Below are 16,678 nucleotides of genomic sequence, written 5' to 3'. Positions count from 1 at the left end.
TTATTGTAGGTGATGTGAGGTTCAGGCAGCTTGGTTGAAAGCACCCCACTGCTATCCTCACACAACACTGGTGTCACTAGTTCTACTTCAGCTGACTGCTGTATGTATTCAGTGCCATAGAGATCATAAAATATTTCTGTGCTAAATTTTCTCTGATGAATAGCACAGAGGATGTCTTGAGTTCCCATGGCAATGCTTCTGAATGTGCTTCTGTCACCAAAGAAAGAGGGACTTCCAGATGATGAAGATTTGAGGATTTTGTCTGAGAAAGGGGATGGTGGTAATGCTGCATATTATTTGTTTGCCTGCCTTTGGATGTGCCTCTGCCTGATAGATAATCTGGAAAAAGAGGAAGCTGACATTTGGCTAATGGCAGAGATGGCCTGTGTCATGCAAACTACAGCTGGACCCCTGGACATGCTTAACTGTTCAGCTACAGATGCAGCTGCACAATCACCCAACAGTTAAGCCTGTGCCATTCTCTGCCTCTCATATCTGACCATCTGCTAGGGAAAAGCTAATTAAACCAAAACAATTCTTGCTGGGATTAAACCCCAGCAGCAGAAAAAAATTGAGTATAGTACAAATATTGTTCTACTACTGGATCAGGGCTGCTGCTTTATTTGTTCTTATAAAGAATTGCAGCTATTCAACTCAATTGCTGTCAGGTAGGTGTTTAGCTCATGCACACTTTCCTTTCTCTTTTCTATCCCAGATCATTCTTGTTTTAGGTGCAAGAAATAAGACTGTCTTGCTGATTTTTTTTTTTCAGTTCTTATGACAGCTGAGTCTGTTTTTCTTCAACTTGTGACTTAATGTAAAACCAGTGTAGAAAACTGGGTTTTTTTTGTCCTAGTGCCTCAATTCCTCTACTTCTGGAATGGAAATTGTTCCTACCTTCTTTGCATGTATTTATGGTGACAGTGAATCCTAGACTTGGTGTGGGGCCACATAACTTTATAGTTGCACCAGTGTGAATCTGAGTCTTAATACCAGACAGTTTATTGCAAAAATATACTGCAGCCCTTTGAGAATAGAAGTTTAAATCTTATAAAACAAAAATTGTGTAAGTGTGGTTCCCTTAGCAGCTGAACTCTTGTGTATCTACAGTCTTTTATGCCATGTCATCTGGGCTTCAAAACAGCTTTCAAAAAAAAAAAAAGAAAAAAAAAAGAAAAGAACTTACAACTCAGGTTGATTTCAGAGCTGCTCTGTGTACTCAAGTGACAGTTCTCCACTTTATTCAAAGTCATGGCACCATTTAGTTTCTGAAGGCCAATGAGGGATTTAGTTCTCTGCAAGGGGCTCTGAGAGGATTCTTGATGATGTCTTTCTGTGCTAAACTTGGAAAATTTGCACTGAAGAGGAAGTTAGTTCTACACATAGTAGCTCAGAGGCAGCAGTAGGAGGTGGCCCTGAGGAGAGAGAAGTGGTTGTGTTGCTGGTATGGATGTGAGAAAGCCTGGTAAGCTCGAAGAGACACAATTGAAAAAGTGGCTAGGAATGAAAGAGTGCCAAGAGAATGAAGATAAATTTAATCTTGGTATCCAGGAGGAAAAGTTCGAATAGTTTTTAATAAGGAATTGACTAATTTTAGAATTGTTGAAATTCAATTTTGACAGAATGTTTCCTGGGGAAACACTGTGGGAACTGAGGAGATGAGAGGTGATGTTAGAGTGTGGGTTTGTAGCATATTAGGTCTGTGACCTAGGAGTTGGTTTGTGCCTGTGCCTGCCCCACAGTTAGCAGGAGAGCATATGCTGGTAGAAGAGGGTCAGTAGTGAGACCGTGCCTGGGGGCAGTTAGATAACTGCTCTAACTCCACACTCCAGCTGGCTCAGATAAACTGTTGGTGAGCCATACCCTTAGGAATGGGCAAGTGGGGAACATTGTCTTCCCAGAATTGCTCCAGGGATGTTGGACATCAGCAAGCAAAAGCTGTGTGGGAGTATGGAAAACAGTGTACAGTGTGAGTATTTCTGATCACCTTTTCCGTTTTGCTTGGGGAAAGTAGAGAAAATATTAAGCTGCACTGGTTTGAGCATTGTTACAGTGTTTATTTGGATTAATAAATTTTTCAGGACATATAAATGTCAATACCTTTAGTGTGTTAATATACCTTGTATAGTGTAGTTAGCTTATTTAGATTGTGAGAGAGGCCACACTGTTGTGGGTTTGGGCTTTTTTTTTTGAAGAAAAAACCCCAAACCAAACCCAAAACCAACAAAACCTTTGGAAGGAGAAAAGTGCAAAAAAGGGTTAATGTCAATATCAGTAAGGATTTTGCCATTGCAGGGAAGTTGTACTGATTTAACTTAATCAGATTAGAGACAGCTGTGATTATATTAGTGCAGCATTCCTGTATAGGCATCCTTAATTTAGTTTGTGTCTTGTGTCTATCTATTTAACTTAAGTTGTTTCAATGTAAAGTGCTCTTAAACTGAATTAAGAACATTTGCCCAGGAGCGTTATACTGCTTTATATTATTTTCTAAGTCAATTTAATTTAGTACAGTGTATATGCAGACAAGACCTTGGGGAAAAAGCTGATCCTTTTTATTACTTGCTGAACAGTCTGTCATGTTTGGCTGCAGCCATGTGATCATGGAATGAAAGAGCCTGTTGTGGTGCATGTGGGTGGAGGATGGGCAAACTGATCATTGTGAGCCTTTGTACGACTTGGTCATTCTTAGCTGTGGTGTTCAATTAACGTAGGTTGATCCTCCTTGTAAATGAGGCCTTTTCCTGTCTAGAGCAGATGTGAGACCCCTGTAATGTTAAGATTTGTCCTCTGCCTACCAATAAAAGTGTCTGCAATGTGGTTAGTGTCCTGTCTGTTCAGTCAGCAAAAGCAACATCTTAAAACCTGGCACAAATGTTTACTGTTTGAAAAAAATCAGATGGCTGAGCAGGTTTGAGCTGAATTTTGTTACTTTTCTTTGTACATAGCTTGAAATAAACGTCACCCAATTTTGATACTGTTTCCTTCCTGGGATGTGTCTCCCAACAGTATGTGCCACCTGCTATATGTGGTGACTTACACACATACAGAATTTATGGCCAAGGAATAAGTAAGTACTGCAGATGTCAGTTCTCTTTCTGGTTGAAAAGGATAAATCTAGTCAATACATCTTATGTTCTGCTTGCTGGTAAAGGCTCTGTGGGAACAAAACTGGCATGTGAATTACTCTGCAAGCGTGGTTGTAGTGATAACGTTTCAGAATAAAGCTGACTGCTGTAAAGAGCTATTTTATTTTTTGAATTTGTTTTTGTTAGCACCTGCAAGCATTAGAGCTGGGCTTAGCGCCTCCTCAGCATTGCAGATGCTCTGTAGGCTAGGTCACTGTAGCAACTTGTCCATCTGTCCCCTGTAAATAATGCAAATAATGTGCTCTGCTCCATTGTCCCACTGTGTAGATAGTGCATAGTGTGTCAGCCATCTGTGCATCACTGAGAGTCTCGGACAGAGGGCATGTTTTGGGGAGTGGATTGTGGCAAGTGTATCGTGGAATGCTCCAGCAATGGAGCATTCTGTGACATTGCTGTGTCTGTGCTAGAGGGGCAGCTCAGTGACATTCAGTTCCTGGCACTGAAGAGATGGAGTTTGCTGTTTGCCCAGAACTTCTGAACCAAAGCTTGAAACAAGAGGACTGCTGATATTAATTGCTGGGGCTTATGTGAGACTCAGGGAATACTTACAGGGGCTGAGAGTCTGCCTTTCTGTAGTTGAAAAATTTAAGCTGCTTCTACCTTGTCCTAATTAAATGCCTTTTGATTGTATGCTCTAGGAAGGTAATGTATGATTTTCCCCCACTTCTTCCCTTCCTACACAGCACAGGATATGACAGAGATCTGGGAAAGGAATTCCTGCATGATGATTTTCTACAGAAATCTCCCTCTTCCACTTCTCTTCAAATGGTTGCTTGTGGTAGCCATTCCCTTGCTTGTGTTGAAGAACATTCTTTCTTTCACGTGAAGAAGTATCAGCTTTATTCAGATACATGTTGGAGAAAGTTTAAGGCCTTGACTCCCAAATTTCTTTCACATGAAGTATCAGCTTTATTCAGATACATGTTGTTAGAGTATCAAGATTTGCTTTTTCCAGCTGGGTCCAGACACTTCCAGAAACTTTGAGAGTTCTCCTAATCTCCATGAGTTTTTATCTAATGTTCTGGTATTTCTCTAAATTTCTGAGCAATATACTCCAGAAGTCTTCTCATGGGAGATCTTAAAAGAACAGGTAAGAAGACAGAGTGAGGAAGGACATGAAACCCAGGGTGCTGAGATGAAGGGACTTTGAAAGTTTGTAGCCTAAACTACCTTGTGAGAGTTGGAAGGATCACTGAACAAACTAAACATGCTTCTGGTGTGTCAGCAGTTCTGAATGAGAAGCTGTCATTAGCCCTTGATGTAGTCTGTGCTAAAGGTGGTTTGGTAAATGACCTTTTGCTGAGCTGGCTCTTGTGCCATTTCAGGTGTAGCCATTAATGGTGGTTCTATGCTTTGTATGTATTAAAAAGCTGGTGCTCATTTCCTGGTCAAAATCTCCCCTGGGTATTTTTATTCTCCATTAACATTCCTTCTGGGGATTGAATTCTGGTCCTTTGCTTCCTGTCCTGTTCCTGTTCAGATGTTAATCAGCTGTTGCATTCTATTCCAGTTACATGTTAGTGATGCTAGCATTTCTTGGTCAATGTTGACCAGTCCTGGCTTCTATAAAAGAATTAGGGAAGCTAAGCTACTCTTGACACAGCAGAGAGTAGATAATAAAATGCACATTTAAGGGCGTGGAGTGCAACTGAATTATGGGACTGAGATCTTTGTATTGTGGAAGGAGAGAGCAGGACTGTAAGAAAAGTGTGATTCTGATATTTTTAAGAGAATTCTGCATGGTGCAGTGGATGTGACTGATACATGATATGTCCTGTGGTATTTCCATTCAACAGGAACTATGTATGACTGGAGTCCAGGGGCTTCATTTTCTTTGGAAATGTGTTAGGTGTTAAGTAGGGCTTGTTACATGGACTGTTGTTCAACAGCTAGCCTGATCCCTTTTTCTTGATAGCTTTTGGAATTGTTCCCATGCAGGGAACAGAGGTTTCTGCCTAAGTCAAGGTTAATTGGTATGGAAAAGCAGGAATGAGCAATAATCCTCCTGAAATTCTATTTTAATCCAAGAGTCCCTATAATGCTATTACTCAGATCTGAATCGTGAGCATTAACATACAAGCAGAACTGAGATGTGAGTCTGCATTGGAGCTGTCATCCTTTTATTTTAAAAATGAGCTTCAACATAGCCAGCAGTAGAAGGGATCTGAGCATTCTTTTGAGATGCCTTCTCTGAATGAAAAGATCTCTCTCATTAAATGTTAAAGGGCCCTTTAATAACCTTGCAGTCCTTTTCTATTGTGCTTGGCACCAGCAGTCTACAGGTGCTGTTTTTAATTTCACACAGCTTGTTTTTGTGTCCTGGACAAGCATCCCTTGGTGCAGTTATTGCATTGTCCATCTCCCTGGTTAGTTGTCTTGGTCAGGCTTTCTGCAGCAGCTTCTCAGGTAGTCTGGCTTGGGACTTCTGAAATGTAAGGTTTCCTCTATCCATAAGCACAGGAAGGCAACTAGACAAAACTCTTGTGTTTGCTTTTCATGAAGTTAGTCAGGAAATATTGATACCTCCTAAAGCAGGATGTGCCAATATCCTGTATTGGATATGCATGCAAAATATAGGTTGGCCCACAGAGAGCAATATTCCAGATTAACTGTGGTGATCAGATCTATGTCACAGGACATTTGGTTTTGTTACTTGTAGGTATTGTACCTGCAAGTTTTTGGAGTGTGCTGACACTGTTAGCCACAAAAAAATCTTTCTGTAGTGTTGCATTAGAAACAAATGTGACTGTGATTGTGTTATGGAATGTATTTTTTCATTAATACAATTTTATCTTTCTGAATAAACAGCAGTGCTAAAGAAATGCTGCTGTTAAGAGGAAAAAGCTGGAAAGGTGATACAGTACCTGAAATAAGAAACTGTATCTGCATCATAATCACTGTATTTCTCTTGAGGAAGGGACCCTGCTGGCCCTCAGCAGTGGTAAGAAGGCTGTTTTATAAGGTCAGAAAAGGCAACACAGGAGAAGGTGATGATGAGGAAACGCCTGCAAGTCCTCTGCCTCTTTGCAGGGAGTGTTCAGCTGCTGCAACTACAAGCAGGCAGAAGTTGTGTGCATCTTAGAACCCAAGTGTTGGCTACCTCAGGCCTCAAGGGACTTGCCAAATATGAGGAAGACACTAGGTGCCTATAAATGTTGCCTTTTTTATTTCTTCTGTTCTTTCCCTTTTTGTCCAAAGCATTCCTGTTTGAACCTTCCTTTCTCTGCTAGGGACCTCTTTCTTGTTACTGGAGATAAAGCAATGCTCATGGGTGGTGGTGTGGTTTTGTATGCATGCCAAGTGGCTGTTTATTCTGTAGAAGGCCCACAGAACTGTCTTAAGCAATTCAGTGTGAGATGACATCTATTTGTGGTGTGTGGTAAAGGTTTTGGCTTTCTCAGATCACACAGAGAACAGAGCTACCCTGCAAGTGGATTTCACACTGAGGGGTGCTCCCTGGCAAAGTCAGCTAGAGTCAAGCCTGTGTGCTGCCTGTGCAGCTGCACCCTGTCACAGTGTTGTGGTTAATCCCAGCTGGCAGCCAAGCACCACACAGGCACTTGGTCATTCTCCCCTCTGCTCCCAGGGGGATGAGGATAGAACTGGAAAAAAGTAAAACTTGTGGGTTGGGATTAGAGCTGTTTAATAATTTAAATAAAGTAAAATATAGTAACAATTGTAATGGAGAGAGGGGACTAAAACCCAAGAAAAACAAGGGATGCACGATGCAGTTGGTCACCACCCACTGAGCAATGCCCAAGCAGCAGTTGGCCCTTCCCAGCAACTCCCCCCAGTTTATGTACTGAGCATGGTGCCATTAAGTATGGAATATTCTGTTGCTTCTTTTGAGTCAGCTGTCCTGACTGTGCTCCCTCTGAGCTTGGTCAGCTGTCATGACTATGCTTTCTCCCAGCTTCTCATGCACCTTGTCACTGGAACAAGAAACTGAAAATTCCTTGAGTTAGAGTAAGCACTGCATAGTAACAGCTAAACCATCAGTGTGTTAACAACATCATTCTCATCCCAAATCCAAACCACATAACTGTACCAGTTACCAGAAAGAAAATTAACTCTGTCCCATCTGTAACCAGGACATGGTGTCCCTCTGAAGAAAGAGTTTGTGTGTTTTGTCAGTGTGAGCCTTGTGGCCCTTAGTAAGCCATTCCAGTGAAGCTGTCAGTGACCTAAGAAATCCTACTGGAACAACAGTGGGTAATAGCTAGAAGACAATAGACTTGCTACTGCAGGTGATAGACTGGTAGAAAGATGACTGTAAATGCTAAGGAGAATTATTGATGAGAGGTGGAAAGGATGGATAAAAAGAACTAGGAGTTTTAGTTTCCTCTTGTATTACAGTGCTAATTGAAATAGCTGAAGAGCTGCCTTCTGCTGTAGCTCCAGGCTAAAATTGAGCTTCTGCAGGGTAGTCTTAATGTGGACTTGACAGCAAGCTCCTTCAGAGAGAGACTTGTGAATAGTGTGATGAGCAGAATTAGTGCCTTCTTCTATTTCTGGATATTACCTATATCCAGTTCTGCTTTGGAGCAGAAGGTCCATCTGTTCTGCAGAGAGTATCTGCTCCTCTCTGAACAGAGGTGTGGTGAATCGAACCACCTCGGGATTCTCACTCTGTGGCAGCAAGAGATGCTCAGTTATTGTAGATGAGGAGGCCTTTGCTGTGCTGTTCACTGCAGGGATGTCTGCAAAACAAAATTAGGTTTGTGTGGAAGAGTGGTTGGAGCAGAATGACAGCAATTGGATTCTGGATGGTGGACAGGAATGCAGGTGGGGAAGCAGGGACCCCTGGAGCTATGTAGAAAAACCAGCTGCCTTTCCATGGTCAGTTACTGGTCTGCACAGGCATCCTGCTTGGTGGAGAGATGGTTAAAAGACCTGTGCTTTCTGGGATGCAGTGAAGACTTGGAGCTTTTACAGTGAAGGCATTTTACCTGGCATTAGATAGTGGTCTGATGGTGCAGCAGTTTGCTGTTGACTTCTGCCCTGTCACCTGGCTATGGGTTGCTCTGAGCATGCCTGGTTGTTTCCATGTTTTGTGCTGATAGGTGACTGACACCAAGTTTCCTTTCTCATGTTTCAGGAGCTGTTGGCCAGATGCTGCTGAATACTTACAGGAGAAAGCTGATTCGGAGACAAACGACCAGAAATGTTTGGACACGTCGTCACTTTGGATCTGTAAGTCCTTGTTTGAGGGAAAGTTGCCTGGCAGCCCTGTGAGTTTTTAACTATCTATGGAAATTCTCAGATCATGAGGGTAGATTTCAAATCCTGTATCTTTTCCAGGTAAGTGGGGATGAGATGGCAGGTAGCATAGTTGCTGCCTCTAGGGTAGGAAGCAGGAGAGTTCTGTTTGAGCCTGAGGAACAGTGTGCTGGGAGACAGGGAGGCCTTTGGCATGTTTGTTCTGAGCACAGCTGCAGTGGAAACATGCATGGACCCATGGGTGCAGCTGTTCCTGGAAACCTCTGTCTGTCTGCCATGTGGCTGGTGGTTACGCCGTGATGCTGAACCAGCTTCTGCTGGGAGTTGATGGAAAGCAGATTCAAGCTATACTGGTCTGATCCTTCCTGGAGGTGCATTTTCTCCCTTTCTTTCTCCTGTCATAATTTGCAGTTTGCCCCACAGAGCAGTTCCACTGCTGTGAAGCTGTTTTTCTGTGTGCTAGTTGAGACCCGACTCCAGCATTGTAGCAAGGAAAGTGGCCAGACAGCTTGTTGGGGCAGGGCCAGAACTTCAATTTGTTTTGGCAGAACTTGATTTTGCATGGTTCTGGTTGCCTGCTTGTTCCTTTCACCTTCAGTCTGACTCTCCCTGCATGTGTATAGCTGCTCCACACCCTGCCTCCTGTCCCACCTCCCAGGGCTTCATGCCACTGACATGGAAAAAGTAGCACAGCAGCAATAGTGCTTCAGGGAAAGGAAGGCTTCACTGAAGTCTTTACTCTCATGCCAGTGGCAGAGTGATGGCTACAAAGCTACTCTCTTAGCTGACTAACCCAGATTAACCCAACTCTTTTCTTGTAGTGATGGGTACCTGTTGTGGTTTGATTTCCACTGGCAACTAAGCATCACAAAGCTGTTGGCTCACTTCTTACCCCTCAGTGGAATGGGGAGAGATTTTGGAAAGAAGTAAAATTTTGTTGGTTGAGATACTGACAGCAAAATGGGACAGAAAAGGAAGGGATCATAATAAAATAAGTAGAATATACAAAACAAGGGATGCACAGTGCAATTGCTCACCACCTGCTGACCAATGCCCAGCCAGCTCCTGAGCGGTGGTGCATGGCCACCTTTCCCCATAGTTTGTGTACTGACCATGATACCATATGCTATGGGACATCCCTTTGGACAGTGGGGGTCAGCTGTCCTGCCATGTCACCTCTCAGCTTCTTGTGTCCCTCATCCTACTCACTGATAGGGTGAGAAGCTGAAGAATCTTTGCTTTAATGCAAACACTGCTTAGCAACATCTAAAACATCAGTGTGATATCAACATTATTCTCATCCGAAATCCAAAGCACAGCACTTGTTAGCTGTTAGGAAGAAAATTAACTCTATCCCAGACAAAACCTCAGTTAAATACCCCAGGCTTTGACCAGAGAGGAAGGTTGTGTCTGTTCCTGTTTCGTATCCATGGTTGGCTGGATATTTTACAGAAGTCTGTTAACAGCAAGGTAGAGTATGATATATTGCTTGATGGCAATCAGAGAGTAGCTTGCTCTCCTCCCTTGTGGAGATGTGGGTTATCACAGCTCTAGGCACAAATGTTTTGGCTCAAACAAAAGCCTGATAATTGTCAGCTCATTTGTGGGTGAAAAACACTGACTTAAAAGGGTGAGTGAGATAATTGTTAGCATCACCAAACTTCTGTACTGAAGGCTTCACAGTTAGCATCTCTCTGCAGTGGCAGGGAAGATTAGCTGGGAGGGTCCCATTCTAAAGGAGGTTTGTTTAGTCCTTTCTGGAACCAACGTTGCTTTGAAGCCATTGCTTCATGAATTTTGAGTTTATGTGATTCCAGTTGCCCGAGTGCCTTGAATATTTCCTTGCCATGTGCCTTTCTGGCTCTTGCTGGGCTGTGTGGCCAGGTATTTGTAAGTTCATTTTCTTTACTTTCAGAAGATCTGATGTGGGTTGAGGCAGGTATCTGGAATGAGGTGGCCATCCCAGTTGTGCTTGGCTATAAATATTCCCTATGCATTACATATTTATGGAATGAGATTTCAAGCTGGCTGTTTTGGTGGATGCTAAGCTATTGGTTTCTCTTCTTCAGGTCATCTGAGTGAGTGTCTTGACTTCATGAGGCTTTGAATTTAAGCCCAGGCTGGTAAGTGCTCATATCCTTATGAACTAGAGAAATGATTGTGATTTCATCTGGGCATATCTTCATGCACATCTCCTGTCCTTAGCCTGGCAGAAATTGACAGAAGCGTCCCCTAGATCACCTGTTTGATAGCGGGCCATTTACAAACCTTCTTCTGGCTTTTCATTTTGAAAGAGAGAAATGTCTTCCCAGCAAATCAGACCTATCTCTTTGCTTAGGAATACAGTGAAATGTGTGTTCACTATTATGGATGTAATTTTTCTAAAATATTAGAGATCTCTGCATCTACTTGAGTCTTCTTAGGAAAAGGGACTTTGAGGGAATGACTGCAGCAGGGGAAGTTCCCAGCATTCTGATAAGAGAGATTTACAGGTTAGTCCTAGGAAGTTTTGTGTTTGTGGAAAGGTGTGAGAAACTTTTGTGAGCTCGTGTTTATAGCAGAGTGAAGGATGGCTTGCAAATGTACCTGTGAAGTGTAAAGCCTGTTATGGCTTGGGACTGCTCTGTGCTTGGTGCAGACACCTCCCACTTGCCTTCCTCTCGGGGAACTCTGGGTGTCAAAAGAGGCAGCTAGATAAGAATTGGAGAGAATTCTCAAGGCTTTGTTTAGACTCTTACCATGTAAAACGCCACTGTCCAACACACAAAGCGAGTGAAGTCTGCTTGTTCCAGGCCCTGTGCTAGCCATCGACTCAGGTATGTAAAAGGAAGTTGTGTGGCCCTGCTTGTTGAAGTGGGGAGAGAGTGTGATCTGAGTGGACACAGGTCCTGCACTTTGAAGGGCTGCAGGTCAGTTGCTGAGTGTAGGGTCTTGCAAGGGGAATAAGAATTTGGCACTTACTCCAAATAGGACAGCTATGAATGATGCATATGTTGTTGTCACTGAGGAAAGTCTGGTACTGGGCTCTGCAGCACCTGATTGATAGCTCTGAGACTTCTTGTCTTGTGTACAGCAGGGTGGTTGACATTTTGGGTGCTTGTAGGGAAGTCTTCCTGCCCTCAACTGCAGACCTAGAAGATGGAAAGAAAGGTGTTTTTCCACGTATACAAGACAGCTGCTTTTGTTCTACCCTGTTTTTTGCTCTTGTACTGTTCCGGCAGCAGGAAGAATCTCAGCATAGCTAGGGTGAGGGAACAAATATTTCCACTAGTGGTACAGCTTCATGTCTGCATATTGTGTACTTATTCCCTCTAGGGGTGGTGAGGCACTGGAACAAGTTGCCTGGAGAGGTTGTGAACTCCTCATCCCTGGAGGTTTGAGGCCAGCCTGGATGGGGCTCTAAGAAACCTGGTCTAGTGGAAGGTGTCCCTGTCCATGGCAGGGGCGTTGGAATGAGATGATCTTTAAGGTCCCTTCCAACCCAAACCATTCTGTGATTCTGTGTTGCAAAATCTGGCCTTAAATACCAAGGCGTCAAAACCATTACTCCCTAATTTGATGCCACCTGTGACTTGGGGGTTGTCTTTTCTGCCAGAGTAATCAGTTCTCCTCCTAACAAATCTCGTGTGGTCTGCTGCATTAGTCCCAGTGTAAGCCAAAAAATTCTGGGCTCTTTAATGGCTGAAGTCTCCTCCCACACAGTCCCTGCTGACAGTGACAGGACATGATCAATAACTCCTGCTCCAGCTGTCAGTGCTGCCTGTAAGGCTTGCAGTTTCCATATTGAAAAAGGCCTTTCCTAAAGAGCCTAATCAATATGCTGCTGTGAGGTCTGTTCTCATTTGCTATATATAATCCGGACACACAACTACGTGAGTGAGCGTGTGTAGAGGGGGGAGAGGATGTGCCAGCCCTCTGCTCTCCCTAGCTGGGAGAAGGACACAGCTGCCTCTTACTTTGCTCCCTCTCCTGCAGCTGCTGCTCAAGGCTTGTGGCTACATCCTTTACCTGCTCTATTAGCACTCTGCATGGGGACCTGCTCCGGGACTTCAGGGGAGCCAAATTCCTGCTGGGTCACTTCCAGGGTTCGATGGAGCAGCTGCAAGTCTCTGTTCTGTGCCCTTTCTGCTCTTGGTAGGTAACCTGCTTTCGAAGCCGCGCAGGTGGGAGGATGTCGAGCACAGCCCCGTCAAAGAAGCCTTACCGCAAGGCGCCCCCGCAGCATCGCGAAATCCGACATGAGGTGCCCATCATTCGTGACGACCAGGACGGAGTGATCTTGGCTGAGCAGAGTCAGGTAACAACTTGCCGGGTGACAAAGGGCTTAACACCATTGCACCAGCAAATAGGGTTTAGTTACACCGAGGCAGGCCAGCTCGAGCAGGCAGAGGGGTTTGAGGTTTGCAACCTGAACTTCTCCTCATCGTGGTCCCTGGAGTCCAGCAGTGAGAAGGAAGTGGCAGGGTGCAGAGCAGAGTTGAACGTCAAGAGCCAGACTGTCTCTCCAGCACTTCAGCGTGGTGGGAAGATGGGGCAGCGAAGTGGGAAGCGGTGCCCGAACCGCAGTCGTGGGCACCGCAGCAAATTTGTGAGCCGTAGCATGGAGACAGTTCTGGTGTCTGGAGATGAAGGACACCATCCCACTTGCTCTTTCAAGAGCAGAAGCCTGGAACGCTCACTTATATTTAAAGAGCCTCCTGAAGTCCTGACACCGAGGAAGTTCTGTGTCTCCTCTACACACCTGCCTCTCAAAGGGATCCTGAAGCAGACCAACATGACTGGCTCATGCCCTGAGAGCTTATGCAAGTCCCGCTCAGTAGAGACACTTTGCCGTGGTCGTGGCTCACGCAAATGCAGTGATCCTCAGCTCTGCCTCAGCCCTAGGGAGAAGCGCTCCCTGGAGCAAAGCAGCAGCAGGGCCCCTGCCTCTGTCAAGCGCAGGGAGAAGATCACAGAGGAAAAACTGCAGTTCTCCAAATTCCTGGATGAGATTACCCAGCGGGTGCTGAGTCCCTACCGCTTGCGCTCACTGGGAGAGACCAGGGGAGCAGAACAAGACCAGACCTCTCCCCTTTTCCCCAGAAGCTCCGTGCCAGAAGGCCAAGGGGAAGGTCGCCTAAAAGGGGTCAAAACCAAGCATGCAACTGAAAGGTCCCCCTGCCCAAGCAGAAGAAAAGCAGAAAAGAAAAGTGAGGGGCTGGGAATGGCTTCGGGCCAGAGAAAGTATGCTGAGGAAGCTGAGAGAGTTTCCAGACTAAGAAAGAAACCTGTCCTTGGGAGGAAGGACAGTAAGGGAAAACTCCTTTCCTTGGAGAGAAGGGTAGTAGATCTGTGTCAGTATGAGCTGCAGCAGCTGGCAGACTTGGGGCTGGCAGGGACATCCTCTGGGCAGCAACATTCACTGTCTTCATGGAAAAGCAGTGCAGAGGGCAGAAGGGATGAAAGCAGTCCCTGTTCACAGCTATTACAGCCACACCATCAGTGTGCTAAGCTTGGGCAGAAGCATACAGTGGAGCCGAACTACCCAGAGAAAGGATCCTGCTCCACTCCAACATGCTGGAGTCGGGAGGAGGGGCCTACCCCATCTAGATCCTCCCCTTCCTTCAACCTGGCACTAAACAAGGTAGGTGCCAGGGTCACCAACTTGCAGGCAGGGCTCTCACAAAGGCCAAACCCCTACCTGGATCTCATCTAGTCTGTAATGCCAGGGCAGAGACTGAGAGCAGGCCCCCAGACCTCGTGTTGTGGGTGCTTAATCATCAGAAGTTGCTCTCTTGTGGGAGCCACTCATGGCTGTGCTAGAGGCTGGGTATATAGTCCTGGGAGTAACCAGCTTCCCTTTGGCCCCAGGAGTTAAGGAAGGTAGAAACTGGTGCTGTTCTCCCCACTGCAAACTTCCCAGGTGTTTGCTGGTTGGAGGCCCTTCAGGCTGCTGACTAGTAGGTGTGTGCAGGAGGCAGGCAGCTCCATTGTCAGGAGGTGCTGGGATGTTCCTAGTGCTTTGTGTGTGCCCCGTGCCTGGCTGCCTCAGCATACTTGATTTTTGTATGATGGCTATTTCAGGTCGTTTAAGCTTTCTCCTCTTTTCTCTAGCCTGCTTTCAGGCAATGCCATTACCCTGTATTAATAGGAATCACATTATCCCCTTTGCCTGGTCACTATCATCTGCTGTTTGTGTATATGTGGGGGCAGGGGAGGCAGTTAATCAGAATTAACCAATTGCCATGTGGAGTCAGGAGGTAAGAAAAGAATAGATTGATGCTTTGCCCTTAGGAACAGGAGGGTAAACACAGGTGTTAAAGACCTTTCTTTTAAAGTGTGAATTAATAAAGAAAGCAGTCCCATGATGTCTTAAGGCCAGAACTGGGATGGTGTACTTTATGGAATTGTTAGCAGCTCAACAGCCTTGTCCTTGGCTGTCTGACATGGTCTCTCAGACCAGAGCTGACTGTGACACTGTCTGAAGTGTGGCTGCACTTGGGTTTGTGAAGTGCTCTTGGTATCAAGTACCAAAAATAATCCATGGGCCTTTTGAACTTTGTGGGAATGGTCAGAGTCTTGGCTTTCACAAAAAAAAAGTTGTTTCTCATGCTAATTAAATATCTCCCAGCAATCCTGGCAGGCAGCAGCCATCTCATGGGTTAGCACAGAGAGTTCAGAATAGCTGAGCTGTGTGCTCTTGTCACTGCTCTCTGTCTCCTTGTTCTGCAGGGCCCTGCACCAGCTATCTCTGGGGATCTTGCCCATAACATTTTCTTTTACAGCCTTTCCTGGCCTTTAGCATTTCTTCTGCTATCCTATTATAGTTATAGTGGCTGGTTTCAGGTCTGCATAAAGAAACCTTTTTTTGCAGCACAATCTGGGTCATATAATTGGTAGCCACATTTTTCAGCTCCCAAATGATTCTCAGTCCTGATTTTTTGTGGGACTTCAGGGGCCCCACAAGTAATTGCTGTGGTGACTAGTGAATCCTGTGTATGCTGGCCTGTGAGATTCCTGCTGCCCACCAGCTGTGAATGTGGAGGAAGCTGAAAGACCTGCTAAGGTGGTGATGTTACCAAAGAGATGCTGAGATTGCACCATGGGAGGGTAAAGTTGCCTAACTTGTGTGGTGGTTTCTAGTCTTCTACCCTGAACCAGAGCACACAGTGTGTTTTGGTATCAGGCAGCTGAGCAGTGTATACAAATCCTTGTAGTTCAAAGCTTGCCTAGTATGAACTGTCAGGGCAGGGGAGGAAGAGTCACAGCTAGGGTCTAGCCACCAAGACTGCCTTTTAGGACAGACAGTGTGAGAGACCAACTCCTCTTCTAAAAGAATCTCACAGCTGTTTTCTTCCCTGTGCAGGAACCCTTGACGGATGCAGAAAGGATGAAGTAAGTGTCCTGCTCCCCCTTTATGCCTGTCATACTGCAACTGCGTGGGTGCTGATTCCTCACATCCTGCTTGTGCCACCTGCGCAGTGAAGCTGACTGGCCCTGCAGGCTCCTCTCACATCTTCAATCTTCTTGGGGCCGTGTGGGCAGAGCTTTGGTCTGTGCCTTGCCAACCTGTGCCTTGCATGTCCCTCCCGCTGGAGGAGGAGGGAACATGGATCCCCAGTGCAGGTGCAGGCAGAGGAGTTGGTGGGTGTGAAAGAAAGTAGATGAAGTCTTTAACAGAGATGGAGAGAGGATTTTTCCCTTCTATTCATCCAACCTGGACTGGGATAAATTATTGATTGGTTTTCATTCATCAGTGAGGGACACTGGAGCTGTGCAGCTCATCTGTCTTTATGCAAGTGCTGTAACCTGAGAGGGAGCTAGGAGCTATGGCTGGCCAGCTGGCATGTACTTCTTTGCCCCTGCTCCAAGAGTGTTTGTCTGTCTGTCCTGACAGAGATGTGCCTCTTGCTTCATGCGTTGGAATTTCCTGCGTGTTCAGTTCCTGACTCCTGACTTCCTGGGGCCCCTGTGAGGGCTCTGGGGCCCTAGTGCAGGGCAGTGGGGTGGGGGGCTGGTGTGGAATACTCCTTGTGCACTCAGTGGTACCTTGCTCCTGGTTCCTGCCCCAGGCTGCTGCAGCATGAGAATGAGGAGCTTCGTCGACGGCTGACATACGTGACTAACAAAATGGAGGCAATGGAGAGGGAACTGGAGTCAGGTCAGGACTACCTGGAGATGGAACTGGGCCAAAACCGTGAGGAGCTGGAGAAGTTCAAGGACAAGTTCCGTAGGTATGACAAAGAAAATGAGAGGGATAGAGTTAGAAAGATCCCTCACACCAAAGACTCCCTCAGCTGGCATGAGCAGGTTGTGCCCTGTTGTGCAAA

General features: G+C 45.6%; 1 protein-coding gene across 4 annotated transcripts in view; it reads left to right on the top strand.

Moving 5' to 3' along the window:
- TJAP1 (tight junction associated protein 1) overlaps positions 1 to 16,678 on the top strand; it is a 40,335-nt gene that overhangs the window by 14,653 nt on the left and 9,004 nt on the right. For all 4 annotated transcript variants that reach the window (XM_039718930.1, XM_039718931.1, XM_039718933.1 and 1 more), the window contains 5 exons: positions 8,248 to 8,342; positions 10,439 to 10,492; positions 12,508 to 12,666; positions 15,715 to 15,743; positions 16,421 to 16,582. In XM_039718930.1, the coding sequence (XP_039574864.1) occupies positions 12,541 to 12,666; positions 15,715 to 15,743; positions 16,421 to 16,582 (317 nt within the window). In that variant the 5' untranslated portion in view covers positions 8,248 to 8,342; positions 10,439 to 10,492; positions 12,508 to 12,540. The remainder of the gene's footprint in view (positions 1 to 8,247; positions 8,343 to 10,438; positions 10,493 to 12,507; positions 12,667 to 15,714; positions 15,744 to 16,420; positions 16,583 to 16,678) is intronic.

This window comes from Passer montanus, unplaced genomic scaffold (genome assembly GCF_014805655.1).
Source record: "Passer montanus isolate IOZ18808 unplaced genomic scaffold, ASM1480565v1 scaffold40, whole genome shotgun sequence".
Taxonomy (NCBI): domain Eukaryota; kingdom Metazoa; phylum Chordata; class Aves; order Passeriformes; family Passeridae; genus Passer; species Passer montanus.
The sequence above is the reverse complement of the archived record's forward strand: the minus strand, read 5'-3'. Positions and strand labels throughout refer to the sequence as shown.